General features: G+C 40.7%; 1 protein-coding gene across 7 annotated transcripts in view; it reads right to left on the bottom strand.

Annotated features, from left to right (window-relative positions):
* pkp4 (plakophilin 4) overlaps positions 1 to 20,620 on the bottom strand; it is an 84,836-nt gene that overhangs the window by 35,338 nt on the left and 28,878 nt on the right. For all 7 annotated transcript variants that reach the window (XM_083920974.1, XM_083920971.1, XM_083920977.1 and 4 more), the window contains 3 exons: positions 15,126 to 15,238; positions 7,427 to 7,461; positions 152 to 277 (listed from right to left, as the gene is read on the bottom strand). In XM_083920974.1, the coding sequence (XP_083777100.1) occupies positions 152 to 277; positions 7,427 to 7,461; positions 15,126 to 15,238 (274 nt within the window). The remainder of the gene's footprint in view (positions 1 to 151; positions 278 to 7,426; positions 7,462 to 15,125; positions 15,239 to 20,620) is intronic.

Genomic DNA, 20,620 nt, shown 5'->3' with positions numbered 1-20,620 from the left:
GAAACAGGCATTCTGTATCATCAAAAGAGAAGTAAAGAAACTATTTGTAGTTGAAGATATACAGTTAGTGGGGCAATGCTAATGTAGGAAAATGTGAGTTAGAGAAAGGAAGGCTGCAGATGATAGAGAGAAGGCAAGAACAGACCCTCACTTTCATGGAGGGAGGACTGCTCCGGGGAGTACAGAGGCACCTGCTCCGACTCAGTCCTGATGCGGTAGCTGGGCGAATGGGAGCTGTCAGTCACACGAGACTTTGTGTCCCCCGAGGCAGGGGCATCTGGGAAGACACAGCAGAGCAGGGAGTCAGACACAGAGGGAGAGCTTCAAGTCTGAAACAATTAGAATTTGGGCTTTAAATGGAAAGATTCTAATAGTCATTAAAGCAGTCAACAATGATGGTGTTGAGAGGAAAAAACAACAGACAATGATTTCTGCAACATTAGTTTCACGCTTGTGTAGAGTTGGAGTCATTAAACTTTACTACCATAGTAATTTGGGAAATCAAAGTTGGGTAGCACGTCACTTCAACTCTGTATACAGCCATGCTCGAAATAGTTTCACTGCTTCTAACATTTCCCTCTCTTTATGCACGACAACAGCCAGTGTGGCAAGATTTTTTTTTAAACAGGAATTAGCCCTCTTCTGTGCACAACGTTTCCCCGTAATCACAATCTAGTTAAGCGTGACCGGTGTCAATGGGTTACCCGGCAATCACTACAACAATAGGAAGCAAGTGAAGGGGAACAGGGGGGCAAACATTGGCAGCTAAGGGCTGTCAAATCCAGCCTGATTAGCTGTTGTGAGAATGAGAGTTAAATCCGACGAAGAAGGCGCTTGTTGCCCGAGCGGACCTGACACACACCCCTAGTGGTGTTTAACAACCAGGCATTTTGCACTTCCACCTCTGAGGATCTGTAAGTGATTGCCCATTAACAGATGAGTGAAAAGTCCCCACCTTTCCACTGCAACTTCAGTAAATCCAGTCTGTGTAAAACGTCCTCATGATTTGCAAAGCACCTTGTCAATTGTGTCACTTTCAACAGTTCTGCTATTTCTAATTTAATACGTAACCCCCCTAAAAATAACCTTATAAATTCAAGTTACAGTTTGTGTTTAGTCTTTCTTTCCTGCTGGCCCACTCACTGTCTCTTGTGTACTGTCTTTCTTTCTTTATCTTTCTGTGTTTGTATTTTAAATTTAGGGAGCAAAATAGCAAAAAATATTTGTTTGCTGGGTAAAGATGAGACGCACTGGAGATCAAAAGATCAAGTTATTAATACTAACTTATTCTAAAATTGTGTTATTATTTATTGATCGGAATTTGATAGAATATCCGCTTTGGCTATACCACTACTGTACTAGCATGTTTTTAAAAAATATTTTATTTCTAAATAAATCTCGCTGCAAAACCGGTTAAGCAGTAGCTTGAAGCTAAGAATATTGAAACAATAAAATGTCCAGCCCAGAGTCACCCATAGAGAATCTCTGGAAAATTCTTGGCAATAAAGTAATGACTAAGAAACCCACTACAGTTACTGAACTGTGGAAGAGACTGAAGAAGAATGGACCAAGATCAAACCAGAGCAGTGTGAGAAACTAGTGATGTGTGGGCGCAGATGTGCTGAAGTCATTCATAACAAGGACCTCTACACTTCCTGTTCATTTTTTAATCCTATGGAAGAAAACATTGTTTAAATATTTTCTTTTGACACAATGGTTACTGTTCTCTCATTTCGCCTTGGTTATTTAAAAAACATGCTAGTACAGCAGTGGTATAGCCCCAGATGATACTGTAGTATTAATAATTTCTTCTCTAATTTTGATCTCCAGGGTAGAAAGACAGTTCAGTAGCCAGAGAAAACATATTAATTTATTATGCATTTATAATGAAAATACTGTCAATATTTACATTTATATATAGAGGAATTGAGGAATTTTGTGTTAGGCTGTTGCATCATGATCCTTACGGCCAAAACTAGACAGATGACAGCCCATAGATCTTGAGTGTTTAAAGTAAGGCTTTTTCGCCACTGATGCTTATTGGGGACATGTTGGGTCTCTGTAAATCAGTGTGGTTTAGACCTACTCTATATGGAAACTATCCAGCGAGGACTTTTGTTATGATTTTACAGGGTAAATAAAACTGAAACTGAGTTGAAATACATGGGCACAGATACACAGACTCTGTCTTTGTGATGTGTGGTTGCTGCCAGCTTCACTGTGTGCATATTGAGTTTTGCTAAGTGATGCTGCAGTTGGTTATACAGGGCTTGAAAGTATAGGCTGTATTAACTGGTACTGAATTAATTAACTGGATCGTATTAACTGCAGGATCATGGATACACATTGATTTGATGTATTTATTTTCATGTGAAATGTAAAAACATCCACATGCTTGCTCTGCTGCATCTGATTGCCTCTGGTAAAAAGAGGTATTTAGTAGTTTTTTTCACACAGGTCAGTGTAGTTTTTTCCCCCTGTAACAGTCAGTTGATCATATTGGACGTGCTCCGCTGTGGGCATGCTGTGGCAGATATGTCACATTTTTTTTGTGATTTAGCCAATAAAACCTCAGTATTACAATTAGATTTAAATAAACTTATATGCAAAAGACTTGATGCCATCAAGGTCATAATGGCGTTTTGTCAGCGAAACAACATGACCGTATGAACAGCATAGTTAAGAAATGTAGATTACCTTACTCATCAGTATAACAAAACTGACAGTACAGAGTCTGCACTCATGACAAAACCACATTTCTTAACCCCTTGACTTGTACTGGCCTGGTGGGACTTGTTGTCTTTCGGAGGCTGTAGCAGGCTCAGTTTTAGAGATAGGGTAAAGATAAAGATCACATTGATCTAGATCAGGGGTGTCAAACTGATCCAGTAAAGGGCCGCTGTGGCTGCAGGTTTTCATTCCAACCAAGCAAAAACACACCTGGTCCAACAAATCCACTGTGTAAAGGCAATTCACGTGATTCACACTATCCATCCGTACCGTGCCCAAACAGGTTTTACGGCTAAAGTCTAGTTCGTTTGACCAGTGTGAGTGCAACCTAGCTGCGGCCCGCTTGCCGGCCACGGACCGTTTGGGCGAGGCGGGATTTTGCAAAGTAGTTGGACAAGACGCACAAAAACTCAGAGGTCTATGGAAAGATTTGTAAACAAAGCGACGCATCGCGATTACGTCAATCAATGTGCGTGACGTGTTACGGCGTGATGACGTATAGACAGGCAAGAAGCATTCCGCCGAGGCCCAGGTAGTGTGAACACAAATGGGCCTGGCCCGTGGGGGGGCAAGTACCTTAAAGCACGGGGCACGGTACGGACGGACAGTGTGAGTATGCCCTACGGAATTCATTGGTACCATGCTAGCTTGTCGGGAAGGGGGCTAAATGATACTCCACAGTTTGGAGATTTTTTGCAGCAACTGCATTTTTTTTTTTTTTTTGCCAAACAGCAAAAGTTCTTGATACCAAATCACAGCATGAGTTTTTCTATGGTGTTCCTCAAGGTCTGGGTGTTAATGTGATATTCTCAAGCGGTAAAGAGGTTTAAATGAGCCCCAAATCTGTGTAACAAATGATCCAAAAGTTGCTGCAACAACCTATGAGACATACGAATGAATTTCATAAACTTAAATCATAGTGTACTAAGCCCTTATGCACTTTCACAATTTATTTTTAATTACTTAATTAATTTTTATTACAGATTTATGACCTTGACATGGAAAACCTTAAAACACAGTGCTGGGCTGCATCTCAAATTAATCTTCAGGTCCCAAGCTTTTAAATGATGTTTACCAATTATATGTGACATCTACTGATCTGCTATCTCCCACTGAACATCCCCTGTCCCCCACTCCTTTAGAAAAAAGGGGGCAGACAGTCAAGGGGTTTAGTGCCGCTGTGGGTTTGAAAACTGAATTTTAACTTCTGGTTATTTTGTTCATGCTAGAGGGGCTGAATCTGCTCTACACCTTCCTGCCACAACAGAAGAATAGTCCTACAAACAAATAACGTCAACACACTTTACAAAATATTATAGGATCAATCTGGAAATCTTGAGCTGCTTGCAATAATTAAAACAAAAACAACGCAGGTTTGGGAAGGTTGAGCGGCATGGTTAGGCATTGCACCCCGATGCCCTTTGGCAACGAGATAACGTTCATAAGAAAGATCCTAAAAATTCCATGCGGGTGATACAAAAGTCTTGCTAAAGTATTTACAGTAAAACAAAAAGATGGTTTTATATGATCAAAAAGCATTCATAGGTCCTTAAAACGCAAGTAATGACATGACTGAATAAGTCTTTTGTCTTCCTTCCATCTTGGCAGTGACCCTGCGTCTGGCACACAGTGTGTTGATTCAGACCACAGGGTTTTTATACTGAGCTTTGACCCCGTTTGACAAATGAGATGCCAAAAAAGCCAGAACAGAGGAGCAACAGGAAGAGACGGAGACGGCAAGATAGAAAGAGAAAAAGAAGCTCTTTTTCAAGCATTGAAGAAGAAACATTATTACTGGCTTCCATTATCCATGTACGTCAGGGGTTTGGGGCATTCATAATTATGTCTGTTATATGTAATAATTGAATGTTGCTCTGTTTTCACACTAAATTTGACCACTGAATAGGAGAGTAACTTCTTAAACAGGTTACCTTGGTGATAGATTTGACATATCTAGATGAATGTTTATCTCTATTGCTTACTCTGGATCTGAATCTGGATTTGTGTGCAAATATTAAGCTTCTTGAGGTTGAAAATACATATTCATGAGCATATTAAGGGCCACAGCCTTATAATTATGTGCCTCGTAGGCATTTAATGGGCTGGGAACACGAAAGGGTGAGTAGAAATAATCACCATCCGAAAGAAATTGAGCTGTGATGAAAGGGAACCAGTGGAAAGAAGGGGAGGTGTCTTGGTGAGTAACCAAAGATAGCTTCCAAAACCACTTTACAGTGTGGTACAATTTGCAATCTGCCATAACATCTTTTAAAAAACACAAGAAATCCTAAATAAACTTTTTTAACCATAATTTCCACAAAACCTTAAAGTTGTACGAGAGACATGATGGGGGATTAGGTGTCAAAGTGAAAAGCAAAAACACCTATTTGTTAATATTTCAGATTTAAATACAAGGCTAATAATGTTAGTGAGGCAATCTGTAAAACTTTGAAGGTGGCAGCATCTGAAGGCAACACTTGTCATAGCAACCAAAGATCAAAGTAAGTGCTCTACAGATATTGAGTGTCATTGATGAATATCTTTTCTTGTAACGTGTCTGGTGTTATTGGTAACACCAGTGTTGTCACGAGTTTATTAACCGACGGGAGAATTTCCTCCCCATGGCATCCCTAATCCTGAGTATGTACATTGGAGCATTATTATTATTATTATTAAAAATGACATGGAGTCTTTTTTTTAACATGACGCCGACATATTAAACTGTCAGCATATGGAGAGAGTGCATGTCAGGAGACGGGACGGGAACAGAGAGGAGGCTTTCATTCTGGGGTGTTTGTCTCCTACTCTCAGTGGACATGAGGTGTGACTGTGACATTTCCCGGGGCTAAAAAGGCTTGTTTCCACAGTAACACTTCTATCCCAAACTCTCAGGCAGCGGAGACATGCGGTGGCTCACGAGTCCAATAAGCCTCACAGACAAACGTGGCCCATTACGCTCCTTGCCACACAGACTTTAATTCATTGAGATTGGGAAAAAGAACATTACCACATCTGACTATCGTTTATCATCTACACTACAATGAGGAATCAATATGAAGCAAAACAGTGATCGTGATTAGTCTCCGGCTCTGTTCAAACACTAATGAAATGCATTCAACAAGGAAATGGGGAATGGGCAGCAAATGAGAAAACTGTGTAGTATTAATATTCCCAGTGCATATGTACAACTATAAACCCCCCATGGGCTTTTCTGACGGGATCGACAATAAAAGATTAATGACCATTGCAGAAATTCCACTATGCAATTAATAAGCCATGAAATACATTAGTAAATTCAATTCATTATCTTGTCCCTGCTGAAGAAACTTCAAGGATGTGAACTACACAAACAGAGACCAAAGCGGTCTGAGAGAGATCTTTTCGCTCCACATCGCTGATGGTGTTGTTTGTGAAGGGGCAGAAATAGCTTAGATAAATATTAAAACAAGAATACGCCTTAGTGTGTTTGGTTGAAATCCCTAATGTTAGCAATGATTATTAAGGAAATGTAACACATTCCTATACTGCTCACACAACAGAGCAAAAAAGAGAGCTACAGGCACACTTTCTGTGGATATTGATGGTACAAAAGCAGCTAGCTGAACATTAAAGTCTTACTTACATCACATATGTCACTATCTAATCAGTTCGATCCTGAAGAAAACTGTCTAGTCCATTATCACTATTAGTGTGGATCTTATAAGGTAAACCAAGAATATGATAAGCAGATGGGTATTTATATCCAACAGGTTATTGATCACTGACTATAGATCTTAATAGGTTTAAAAACGTGTAATCGGGGTAAAACAGGAACAGAATGAATACTTGTAAGCTAGTACCATACACAAGATTGTAGAGAGAAAACCTAAATAAAGCCCTTTCCCAACGGCAAAAAACCCAACCCACTGACACCCACTTATATCAAATTATTAACATTCATTACTGGGACAAATGACTCTGCAGCAGTCACACTCTCCAGCTCCGATCAGCAGAGATGGAAACATGACACCGCGGTGGATACGCTAATTTTTGCTCCTGGTTTTCTGGTGTGATGCTATGACCCTTTGTCACCTCAGCCACAAATTCCATCCGTCCGCCCAAGCAGCGCTCGTAAATCGTTCCATATTAGTGGGGACGGAGAGACTGATTGAGTAACAGATATATATATATATATATATATATATATATATATATATATATTTAAAATAGAAATAACCATTGTCTCTGGCCTTCATGCTGCTTTCTATTATTTAACTCTGTTTTATATTGCTTTTGTGACTTAAAAAATGTTTAAAAAACTGCGAAAGGCATTCTCATCTAATGGCAATGGAGTCTATCGTCTCTTTTTTCTGTATTTAAATAACCTGCATGTGCACAACAATTTTAGTTGAAAAGGTGTATTAGTCTATGTATTTTAGTACTGAATGATAATCACAGCCAACAAGTGTGCCCAAGATAGAGGGTGGCCTTGTGATGCCATTTTTTAACAGTGAAACTAAGTAGTAAGTAGTGACTTGTTGCATGTTGCATTAACTGACAAATACGGCACCATTCATAATCCTCAGGTTACCGATTCAGTGTAGAGGCCACCAAATATGATCTTAAGCGTATACACATGGTAAAAATGGACAGTAAAACAGATTTTGCTGAGAATAGAGGTAAGTATCTAATCATTTCAGTGTTTGAGTTGACTTACCTGCAGTTCTCCAAGGCAGGGATTTCTCAGACGAGCTGTGTGGGGGGGAAACAGGAAATGAAAAAGTAAATACATGCGCTACAAACCAGAGACACCAAAGTGAATGTGAAGTGATGAGTGAAATCATCTGGAAGAGACCCCTTTCGGCTTTGTGAGCTCTTTCTTTGGGCCTGTCACAACAGGGTCACGGATGGTAACCGCTGTATCTGAGATAAAACAGCAAGAAGGTTAAGAGTATACCGCCTAAGAACAGATTTATTGTTTACAACTCAGATGTAAAGTCCATTTTTGTCATCTGTGTTTATCAACACCTAAAGGTGCATTTAGTGACAGCTAATGTTTTATTTCAGGCACTGACAAAAGCTATAAATGTGGCACTGGAAGCTGTTTTTCCACCAGCTTTACTAAAACACACTAGTCAAAAAAATACAAAAGGCCAGGGGATGGAATATATCCTGATGGGGGCTGAAACTGAACACCGATAAGTGAGGAAAGCTCTTGGAGTAAATCAGAAGTGATCATACAGTACTTTCGCACACACTGTGTACAAGCTCACAAGCTCGTCCGAACATAATCCTGACATGCATGCCAGTGTATATTCCAGCATAGAGAGAATCTCAGTCTCCAGAGAATATTGTGTGAGAATAATGGTCGAACCAGAGAGCGATCACAGTCTGTGGCTATTACTCACCCACAGCACTGAGGATAGCAAGCAGCAAAAACAGAAAGGATATATAGTGATAGTGTGTGGGTGATTGATGATGAATAGTCCTGGGCCAGTGGATGAAGGATCATACTTAATGGCAAACTCAGAGAAGGAAATCACCTGACCACGCACCCAGTGGGCTATATGGCAAAAATCCGTTCAATCCATTAGGAAACGAACGATTTCTTCTGACGAAATATCTCACAGGCCTTTCGCCAGAGGCCTCCATTTCTCACAGCAGGAAAGCTACAAGTAAGATGATCCAACAGCCAGCTGGAGTTTTATTGGTAAACTCACTACTGGAAGTATACAATCCCACACTGATAGAGAAAACAGGCCTGCTTTGGCACCCGCAGAGCTGATTTATAATTGAGGCATGGTGTTAACCATATATAGATACCTACATTGTAGGTTTTGATAGATGATTTTATCGCAGTGGGGGGTTGGTGGATAGGATGAATATATCGGCTATCAGTGACTGGCTGGGTACAGCGACTTTTTTTTTTTAACTCATAATATTATTTTACTAATTGAAAGTTCTCCAAAGAACGGGCGAGGGCAGCTGGAACAGTGTGGAGAAACGGCAGAGAGAGATACTCAGTGAACTCAGATTTATTTTGTTTCTGTCGAATGACGTTAACAAGGCAATTAAGCTAGTCTGGTGATGATGGAGGGGAACTCGAATTATGGAAACTTACTTTGTTGACATTTTGTGAGTTTGTTTTGTAGAGCTTGTGGGGAGTAGCAAACGCGTCGCACACACACCAGGCCGAATATATCATCAGTCGATGTCGGTTGCTGGGCTGACATTGGACGATTGGAAAATGTTTAAATATCGCTGTGTGCTGGTGCCAATGTTTGCACTCTGCTAAATGTATGAATCTTAAGTTGTTGCACTACGACCAATGGTTGTACTGTGTTCTGTTCTGTTATATTCTGTATGTCTGCTATAGAAATGGCATTTTGATATTTTGCAAATTTGCTAATAAAGAAGTTCACGTGTAAATAAATGGGATCTTCATTCAAATCATTTTTTAACCGTTGTATTGAATTGGCATCGATAATCGTGTAATTTTACTGGTATTGGCACGACTACTGAAGTTTTGGTATCATGACATCTCTATGTCAAACCCTATCGCAAAGCTAGACTCAAGGATTGTGCGTAATCAGATCGTATCATCTTCAAATACATTCCCCAAAGTAACTACATTTGAAGATATAGTCTATGCCGTAGCTTAGGAGTGTGCACATTAAACTGTTCTAAGTATAGTATAACCCTTTAACGACGCATACATTCAGCGAATGCCTTGATCTTTAGAACAGGAACCTCACAGGTTCATGTAATCAAGATGTCTACAGGAGGTAAGGTGGAAGCAGGGAGAAAATTGCACAGTTCACACATTCGCTGCTCTTTTTGCTCACCAGCTTTTTAGATGATTGGAAACTTTTCTTCCAAGTACCCTTTGGAAATTCTTTTTGACAAAGGGGAAAGTGATAACATTTGTCAAAGTCATTTTTTCAAGGCATGTTATTATGACAGACCGAGGTCAAGCGGCAGACCTCGGAGCAGTGTACCCATCTTTTTCTGTATAATATCATCTATCCTCCTATTTGCTGGTTATTACTATCAAGCATCTAATGTTGCAACTGCTTCTTTTTTTTGCCATCTAAGGTGACACTCTATGAGCTTTAAAAAGCACGGCCATCTGAATTTTAATGAGAATGCAGGCAATTAAAAAGAGGAAGATGGGCGAGTTGTGCTCCACTGAACCATGGCAGATGAAGGAGAAGAATAGCGACCGTAATGACGATGCACCATGTGTGTTGCATGCCGACTGGCGAAAAGAGATTGTAAAACTACTGATAAACAACAGGCCTAACCCTGGAAGAACACTCTTTCAGGAGTTGTACCAGAGGTCAATTTTGATGACCACCCCCTGTAAACTAAACTGTAGAAATTAAGGGAACGGGGGAAACTCTGGAGGTGTCATGAAATGTAAGGACACCCATCAGAACCCTTATGTATTCTGTCACCTCTGCCATTGTCCAGCTGGGCTATTGAGCCAAGCAGCGTGACATCAATGGTTAAAGCTAATCCCTATTCACACACAAATGTCCAGTGGCGGCCATTTTATTTGTCCTTCTCATGCTTTGAAAAAAAAAAAAAGCTGTGAAAATGGTGTGACATATTTTCTTTAAAGAGTCCCGAGGAGGTGGTGGATGGCTACTGGTCCCCCAGCAAGGGAAAAGTGGCCGTGTTTACATATACTTTAAAAATGTGATTATATCTTTCTGCAATAACTGGATTTCTGAAACATAGATGGGAAATCTGGCTCATCATTAGGATAGGATTATAAAAAACCTGGATAACAACAGTAGGTTTCTGCTGGAGGGTCTCGATTATTTACCCATTATTCAACCCTTACCTATGTTTCTGAGAGGTCTTGTGGTCATTTGCGTGTCAAAGGCCCAAGACACCAAAAGTACTGGTATCTCTGTGGCAACAATGAAGCAAGGTGAAAAGGAAAGTACTTAACTACTTAGAGGGCTTGCATCCAAACTGAAAAACAAAATAACAGTCTAGCCACTATCACCACTGCCAGACCAAATGTAGCAAAACAACTGTAGCCTCATATCACTTCAAAGGTAACCATGGCCATTTTTGACTGAACAGTCACAGGAACTAAACACCCACATTAAATCGGGAGCTGTATTTATCACGCAGAAAGAAATGACAGAGACACAGTGATGTTCTGCGTACTTACAGCACAAGTCACGCAACACACATGCAGAGGTAGAAAGGGATCTTGAAATCCCCCTGTTTAATGGTGATTCGTTTTTGCTTCAGTATGAAATCATTAGCAAATGTTGATGAAGTCTCTGAGAAAAAATGGTTCATGGGTTCCTTCAGCTTAATCATCAGCTAATTTAGTTATTATAATGAATTTTTTGGCAGACAATTGTCTTCTTCCTAGAGTTCAAATACAAGTTCAATATTTACCGATATTTCGAATGTTTGGTCCAATGACTGCTGTGAAAAATATTGTTAATTTTATTATTTTTCTCTTCTGGCTGGCATGCTACTGGTTGCCATAAAATATTAAAGTCAGTCATTATATTGCGTAAAGAAAATTGCCTGGTCCTCTAGCTTTAAGTCTGAAATTAATCTTGAGGTGCTACTCAGTTTGATAAACTTGCTTGTGAGTGAAGCCCCTTTCACACATGCACTGCAATCCAAAATACACAAACGTCCAAATCAGTTGGACTCTACATTAAACTGACTTTACCCTGCCACTTCCCTAGTTACCCCCGATTGAGCCCATATGTGACAAGAGTCGCTGGTTGAGTATTTATGGTGAGCGAGTGGGCGTGTTGATCGTTTTTATCATGAGGCTGGCGCAAAAATTGAGAGGGAAAAAGAGTGATTTATAACAAAATGTCTAACTGTTGTGATGACGAGATTGACAAGACTCTGCTGTTAATAACCACATAACAAACCAGTAACGCAACCATAGTATGATCTGCTTCATATCCATGTATGTCCTAACTAGGTGCCACCCCTGGCCTAAACCAAACAAAGTATTTCCCATAACTGAGAATGTGACAGTGACCGACAATGTCCTGTTATGTGCTACATGTGAAAAAGGGGCACCTTGGAGAATGTCCGCACTCGATTCATTCGTATGAGAAAAGGGCTTGAGTGCCTGCAAGACAACCGGAGAGCAAGTGTTTTGCTTATATCTCCAAATCTGATCACTGGTGTGGTTGGATACACTAAAATTGAGGCCTAATATAAAGTACTTCTGAAAGAGGAAATTAAAGTAAATAGCCTGGCTGCCTATATTTTCAGAGAGCTATTGTCCAGACCTTTTTGGCAGCACTTGAAGCTGCTCTATACCTGTGCCTCTCTAAAAGGGGGGGAAAGGGGAAATTGACACTCTTACTCCTGAGTACTGCAATCTTCTGGTAGTAGGTGGGTGTTTTTTAGCAGGTAAGCAGGCTTGAGTGCATACCTGCACCCTGTCAGGGCATGGGGCGTTTTATCACAAAGCCAGAAGAGATAGCAAAAAGCCATTAAAGGCCCCTACTCAGACCAAGTGTCATGGATCCAGATATATCCCAAATGTATCATGGTCCATTTCAGAATTAATGTGGCTCAAACCTGGCATTAGGTGACCAGGAGAACGGCACTTCCATTTCTTTAGGCATGCAGGCCTCAGATGGTAACCTGACTCTCGTCGGATGATTTTCGTTCCGCCTTGCTTCACTCATACATCTGGGATCGCTCCGTAGGAAGGTGATTTTAGAAGGCTTGGACTTATCAAAAATCTTTGCATATGATTGGATAAACCACTTGTCCATTATCTTTATTGACGTGGTACTTAAACATCGAAACCAACCTGTAACGCTGATGAGAGCGGTGCAGGGAAAAGCCAATTCTGGTCGGGAGAAGGGTGAAAATATCGTTTCCACAAACATAGCCTTCAGAGCCGTTCTCGCGTGATGTTGACGCCTGTTTCCTTGATGCAAGCCGCCATTGTTGTCTGAATCACCACAGTCGCTTCTCCGCTACATCACATCTATAAATACCCCGCATTCAGTGTTCTATGTAAAGACTCTGGACATTTAGGTATATTTTTAAACAGTGGATAAATTAGTACAACTACAACTGAAAATAGTGATTCATGAATGAATTTAACAACACAGGCATATAGCATTTTAAACACTGTTACTATAGCCCCTTTCACACATGCACTGCAAACATGAAATTATCTAGACATATTACCCGTAGGAGCTGTATATGAAAAAGCAAATGTCCGTATCAGTTGGACTTGACATCAAATGGTTGTTACCAAGCTCCAACCACAGAAATTTCCGGATTTATCCAATATGGAAGTGCCAAAAATGCAGTTCACCCGGTGGCCACTATGGGAAAGGTTTCATTATAGAGCAGCTTCTCATTGACCCCCGTGTTAAAAAGGCTGTTCTCACAGCATAATTAAACCTATTTAAGGCCTCTTTGTGACATCACTGAGGTAGGGTGATTTTTTTGTACCAGGCTAGTTTTTATTCTATTGGAGGTTAAAGTTTAAGAATAATTAGGGCCGCTGCCTCTTGAGGGACAGCTTCCCTCACGTCTCTTTGGCGGTATACTTCAGCCAGATTAATGTATCTCCCTCCCGCCAGCGGAGTCAAAGTCTGACAAGATGGAGACTCCCATAAGTGAGTACGATTGGTCAGTTGAGAGAACGGACCTCGACGTAGAGCTACGTTCATTTTTTTTTACAGTCTATGGTCTTTACCCTGCCAGCTCCTCACTAGCCCAGAATCTTTGGAATATCTGATTGAGCCTGTGTGTGAATCGAGCAGCTCGTTGTGCAGGGAATTAATGGTGAGCGAGTGGGCATGTTGATAACAAAAACAAACCTCTGAGAGTGAAGAAGAAGTGTGATTTACACCCTTCTTCTTCACTCCACGGCAACGAAAATGTCAAAGTGTGGAGACGACGAGACTCTGTCGGTAAGGACCAACGCTGAAATAATTGTATAAAGTCAAGGAAAGGCAATAAAATCTGTTGTTCTTTGCCAAATTATGAACTGGCAATGTGACTGTGGTTTAAATCCACATCATTTCCTGCCTCCTGCGCCCTATACCCAAACTTAGCCCCTCAACTAAATCAGAATGAGTATTTTCAGAGAAAGTTGACATTGAAAATCTCCTGTTGTGTGCTGCATGTGTGAAGGGGAAACCCCTGACTATGTTCTGACCTGATTCTCCTGAGTTTAAGTGAGGAAAACAGCTTTTGACTTAGTAAGACTTTTTAAGTAAAAATGCAGACCTACATATCAAGATCATGTCTATCTGAATCTTTTGACTTTGATGCTTTTCTTCTGCAGTATTACGTTAGCAGTTTTAGACAAATACCAGTATCTAATACAGTCGATATAAGCCAATGCCAGTAGCAGTCCTGTATATCACTGCATCTTAATGTTCTCTGTTTGCTTCTCAAATTACATTAAGGTAAACAGTCAAGCCATGTGATAATATAAAACTGGTGCCAACCCTTCTTCACTGCAGCTCTGTGGAGTCCATTGGGATACTGTACGTGGTATTGAGCTGTATAAATGAACCTGACATGTCTGAGCTGCAGCAGACAGGACAGAATGTGTGGTCACTGAGGTGTGATGATCAGGCAGCCTAGTGTCTTAGCTGATGAAATGGGAATGGGTTCTCGGATCAAACTCAGAAGCTCCACACTCCTGCCACGCTGACAGCAGTGCTTCACTGACACAACACTCCACTACCGTGCACATTCACAAACACATGCACAGCGAAGGTTTTCATTGCAACCGTGTGCACCAGATTGCTGAATTATTACTGTATAAAACAACTATAATAATTATTACTACTTCTTTTAAAGACAGTGCAGCTTGTTGCTGCTCATGGAGGAATTGTTTGGTCTCTGTAAATCATAAATAAGTCATAGTCAGAGTGTGGTCTTTACCTACCCTATATGTAAAGTGTCTTAAGATAACTTTTGATAGTATTCTGCACTATAAATAAAATTGAACTGAATTGAATTATGCCACTGATAAAAACAGGCTTAATATTTTGCCTATAAAATCAGTTATTTATAATTTAATTTTTACATTAACATAAAAGTGATTGTAGCCAGTAAGCCAGGACAAAATCCTGATATTTTAAATTGCTCACTGATATGACTGTGTTTTTGATAGGATAACACTGCAGCAACTCTGTCTTAATAACAGGGAAGGAGGTGGACATTTTTAGATTTACAGTCCAATCATATTTGAACACACTGGGATGCTCCATCACTATGCCATAAGGTTACACTATGGAATATGGTCACTGCTGTGAAGGATGAAAATACCATGTGTCGGATTGAGGCTGCGTGTGTGTGTGTGTGTGTGTGTGTGTGTGTGTGTGTGTGTGTGTGTGTGTGTGTGTGTGTTGTGTGCATCTTCTCATTACCTGCTGCTACCAGCGCCTGGCGACTCTGCCCCGAGTCTGCATCTTTCCAGCTGATTGGCCACAATCTGCCTCTCCACTTCCAGCTCCCTGGTTAGCCGCTCAAACTGGAGCTCCTGTGCATAAACACGACAAAAAAACAAGAAAAAAACAAGGGACAGGAGGTCAGGAACACATTCTCGTCAGAGGGAGCTTCATGTACTTTGGTATGACAGATGTGAAGTCACTACGGGGGAAGGCAGGTTGACAGTTTGACAGCTAGCTCCAACAGTGCTGTGCTTCATCATGGTATGTAGGTTGATGATGACACAAAATAGAAGCATAAGGTACTGCAAACAAGCTAATTCCAAATATAAATATTGGCTCACAAGTAGCTTAAAAAATAGAGACCATGTATATTCACACGCACGCCAGACACACGCACGCACACACGCATACACACGGTAGTGCCATTTCTCCAGCCCACACAGAGAGATAAGCACCACTTCAGTGGGTGATATTTAGCCTTGGTGGCACTGTTCCTATGGGAGTAGAGCAGAAATCAGCATTTGACTAATTATCTAGCCAGAGTGAGGCTATTACTTGCAAAGCTCTCTAGCTCCAAGCACTGCATCATGACACTCATAAGACAAACACAGGGTTTTCTGTAACACAGGGTTTTCTGTACACAGAAAAATGATTGCACACACATGCACCCACATTTGTATACCTTAGAAATGCCTTTTTACACAGCCACACCACTGTCATGGCAGAATAAATAGCATCTGCACTCGCGTCTTTCGTGCAAAAAGGCCTCACTCACCATCATTCTATGTACAGATGGCAGGATCCTCTCCCTGCTTTCCTTAGTTGTCCCATGTAATGTCCATTACCACGGTCAATTACATTCACAGCCAGCTGCACTCACACACACAGACTCACACACAGACTCACACACAGACTCTCAGCCTCTTTTGTGAACGTCGGAAGTTTAGTCACTCTACAACATTAAGACCAGCCTACTTTTCACACATACTCTCCGATGTTCCCTCAGGGTGCACTGAAATTTCCCTTCACATTGTAGATGTGCTCTACTGACCCCTCCCCCAAACTACTGATTTATACCCTCCACTGCTCTCCTCTCCTCTACCTCAGTTGTAGATATGTTAAGCTTAACTGCAGTATGAGGGCGCATGTGGGATGGAAACTGCTAAGTCCTACTTCTTTAATGACATTTTTTTATGTGGCTGAGATACCCGTGCAGTGCCATGAGAAACCCTGGTTATCTTGTGCTGTGCATATGCAAACAAGATAAGCTAGACCTTTTTCACACCAGTGTGTTCGATGGTGAAATGCATAAATTAAAAAGCAAACCTCTGGTAACGGCCCCCTTTTGCAATATTCAAATACAATCCCCTGACAAAATAGCGCCAAATATGTCCACATCTTGATGTGTAGACCAATTTTTACTGAACACTAGGGCAGCTAACAAAGCAGCACAGCTAATCTTCATGACAAATAAATGAAATTTCTGCAGCTGCATCTCTATAAAAGCTTTGCAGGGGTTCCTGGTGGAAAGCGTTTAATGTGAAGCAGCAGCAGGTATTTCTTAAGGTGGCATTAGCTCTTGCAAAGTACAAATTTGCAAGTGTAGAAGGGAAAAATATTGCCAGCTGAAAAATGTGCCATGTACTGTATGTACATATATATTAATGAATTAAAACAAATATTTTCATCAATGTCAATATCTTCACTTTCAGATTATTATCCCAATCATTTTATCACCCATCACAGGCAAGTATCAGACTCTGATATAGCAGAGATCATTCTTATGTCTACTTATTCCTGATACAAAGACAGACCCACCAGCTAACAGAGTGCAGATACAGCTCCGGGAGAAAGACAGAGATGGAGTGGCCACGACATTGATTTAGCTAGAAGAATAAATGAGCCATCAATCCTCTGTGTAACACATAAGCCCTACTGAGTTGTTTAGTTGCATGAAAATTACCAATTTCAACCTTTCATTCCAAACAATCATCCATGTTTCCATTCTGACTTTTCTTGACACAGATGTGGTTCAGTATGAATAATCAAAATACGTTCTACACTGCGTATGGGCAGACTGTCGAGGGCACAAGATCATTCAATTCATAGGCTGCTTTTGACGCAGCATTGATTTTAAGAAATTGACTGGTATAAAAAACACACATAAGTCTTGATCCTGCACACAGTATTAAAAGAAATGCACACAGAACAATATGGGTTGTTCTTGTCTCTAAGCCTCACGACAGAAACCTACTAAGTGATGCACAATGTGGCGGTGCTAGTCAGAGGATTGTTTCCTTCGAAAGATTGAACTATTGTGACATCATTTCTGCACAAAGCCTCCTGTATCTTGTATGGATTTACAGGGCTGTGGTAATAATATGACTTTACTCTGGAAACAAGGGATAATGTTATGCTTTCAATGTATAAAATAGAGAAGATACTGAGTAATAGTGACAAGCGGGCGAGCCAGAGAGAGAGGAGGAGATTTGATTTAAACACAGTCTGCTTGATACAAATCTGGAATTGCTCCAGTGATGGACTGTGCCACCAATTAGCAAGAGAGAGAGAGAGCATAAGGTGAAAGTGACAAGAGAGGGGTTTAATCCATATGGGCACACACTGGTGGAGGAAAGAGGGGGAGAATATTTGAACAGTTAAATATTTGAATACAGTTCACTCCCGCTAGATATGTTGGACTGGGAGCACAAGGCAATTGATTTTGAAAACAGTCATATAGAACAGTGTAAATGGAACTAATACAGTAAAAATACACATGAACATATGGATTTTCACTCATCTTTAAACAAACACGCATATAGACATCATAGTGAGAGGAAATTGCAAGGTTTTTCCAATTATTACCCAGGAAATGTATTGTTCAACACAATATTAAATTATGTTTCACTATGTGTAATTGTTTTGTCCCAGGTTGGTAACATTACATTTGATAGTTAAGGTGTGGATGATTATCTTGAAGATGATAGAGCATATTCGAAGTGTTGGACCCTTTCCACTGCAGTCACTTTTAGACGGCACACTTTGCAAATGTAATATCCATCCTATATATATATATATATATATATATATATATATATATATATATATATATATATATATCATAGCTTATTCTTCAGTTATAAAATTGTGATGTCGTGTAACCCCGGTTATGGCAAAATACGTTAGTCCTGATATCTCTACACCATAGACTGTATAAAAATGGACATAGCGTCTCAGTAGAGGTTTGTTGTCTCAACTTGATCCAGTCGTCCTCGCCTACGGGAGTCGCCATCTTGTCAGACTTTGACTCCATCTAATCTCCCCTTACCAAAAAAAGGGCATGTATGTGACGTTTGGGTGAGGGGCATACGTCCATCTGGGTGATGTATACCTACAAGAAGACTTTAACCTCCAATAAAATAAAAACTAGCCTGGTACCAAAAAATTCCCCCCCAGTCAGTGTTGTCATGGAGATATGACCTAAAATACAGACTAGAACATACTTTTGTACCAGGCCATTAAATAGATTTAATTATGCTTTGAAAACGGCCTGTTTAACATGGGGGTCAATGAGAAACTGTTCTATTATAAAACATGTCCCTAGTGGACACTCAGAGAACTGCAGTGTTTGACACTTCCTGATTGGATCAACCAGGAAGTCACTGTGGTTGGGGCTTGCCACATTAACTAACTAACTAACTAACTAACTAACTAACTAACTAACTGATAAATCCATTTTGCTTGAGTTAAGCTTATTGAGTAGTTAAAGCCAAATTTGAATTTGTAGCAGTTGCTTGGAAAAAAAGATACAGACTAAAGTTTTGTTTTCTTTTACCATCTTAATGAAGATAGAGATTCCCTGCTCCTGCAAATGTCACTATTCTTGGCCCACCATTTCTGTGCCTTCTTTATTTTAAGCTCATAATCCAATTGTTTTATTTGGCAGTGTGTCACTTGTCATTACACAGCGGTACATGCAAGGCACAAAAGAAATAAACAGCTATGCCTTTATTAATACTTCACACAAAAGAGTGGCTGGCCTTCAATTCAGCTGATTAGATGGTCTGCGATCTTGATCGAACACAGCAGAGAGAGACATCTGTTGCAGCCATAAGGCACTAAGGTCTCTGTCACTACTGATATACAGGGCTGCTTCAAGGCTAGAGTGGGCATCCTGCCCGCTGCCTGCCCCACCCCTGCTGTTTTCTTAATATGGAGGAAGTCCAAAGCTTTCTGCATGGAGCTCTGTCCTCCAGGTCTTTGCTATCGCTTTGGTTTTGATTATATACTGTTGCCTCTTTCACAAAATGCTCCTGGTAAATCACTGTCAGGGCACAGAATTAGCACAATTTAAAATTTGAGATTAGATTGACATGTTACAATTTTAACATTCACTAGCTATTTGCTGGTGGACCAAAATAGTGAATTGTACCCTGCCGTGATTTTCACACTTGCAGTCCCATTCAGGAACATTACCTTTTCACACTGCCAATGTCAATGCTGGGATATATGGAGGAGGTACAGTCCAACAGTGCATATCCCTGCAGTACCATTGCTTGCATTCACAACACAGCCGCACCGGCATTAACCCCGGATTGTTACTAGGTCCTGAGGTTGGAAAACTGGCGGTATGTATTTCCCTGAATATCAGTCCTTGCTCCCACTCAGAGAAGGACCCTGTACAGGTAATGTCCCTGCACATTTCAGGGAAATAATGCATGTGTGAAAGGGACTACTGTTTAGATCATAGTTTTATGTAATAGTCGCTAGTCAGGATGGTAAGCCTTACCATCCTCCTGCTTCTCAAATTGTCTCTCTGATCCTACAGCTAGCCATGAAACAACAATGCACCCTTTCTCATCAGTCATGCTGACTTTAATGGCCTCTCAGGTAGAATTGAGGATTACTGCAATGCTTCTTTACTATCACATCCTCTGGCTTTTCTTAACAAAAAAAAAAAAATCTTCACAGATATCTCAATAGGCTTTTGTCATTCTGAACAACTCATTAAAACTATTTTTTATATGGCTATATTCATCATATAAAACATAATTAGCTTGTGATAGCGCAGGGCTATGTGCCAAAACAGGCCCTGGTCTGATAAAACAGGGACAAGGAGTGCACTCGTAAGTGGGGCTCATATTAGCCATGGCGAGAGAGTACTCACTGCTCTGTGTAATTCATTGCACTTTGCTTGCTTGGCCCCTACACAGAATGGGACACAACTATTCAGCATAACGATGCACCAAGTCAGACTGAGCACAGCAGTAAAGGCCGCTAAGCAAGGCCTATGCTTATTTAATGGGTGTGGGCGCAGACTTGGTCTTACCAGTGTGGAAAGGGAGGACAGAGACAATGGGTGGCCAGCTTTCCAGTACCAACAAGGCCTCTAACGCCTTTATTTGCCATTACAATGAGCCTGTTGGGCCTGATCTGCCTGTAGTCCCAGAGCTGAATCAGATCCTGTCCCC

This window comes from Echiichthys vipera, assembly GCF_963691815.1.
Source record: "Echiichthys vipera genome assembly, chromosome: 10".
NCBI lineage: Eukaryota > Metazoa > Chordata > Actinopteri > Perciformes > Trachinidae > Echiichthys > Echiichthys vipera.
This window is presented reverse-complemented; position numbering and strand designations above follow the sequence as displayed.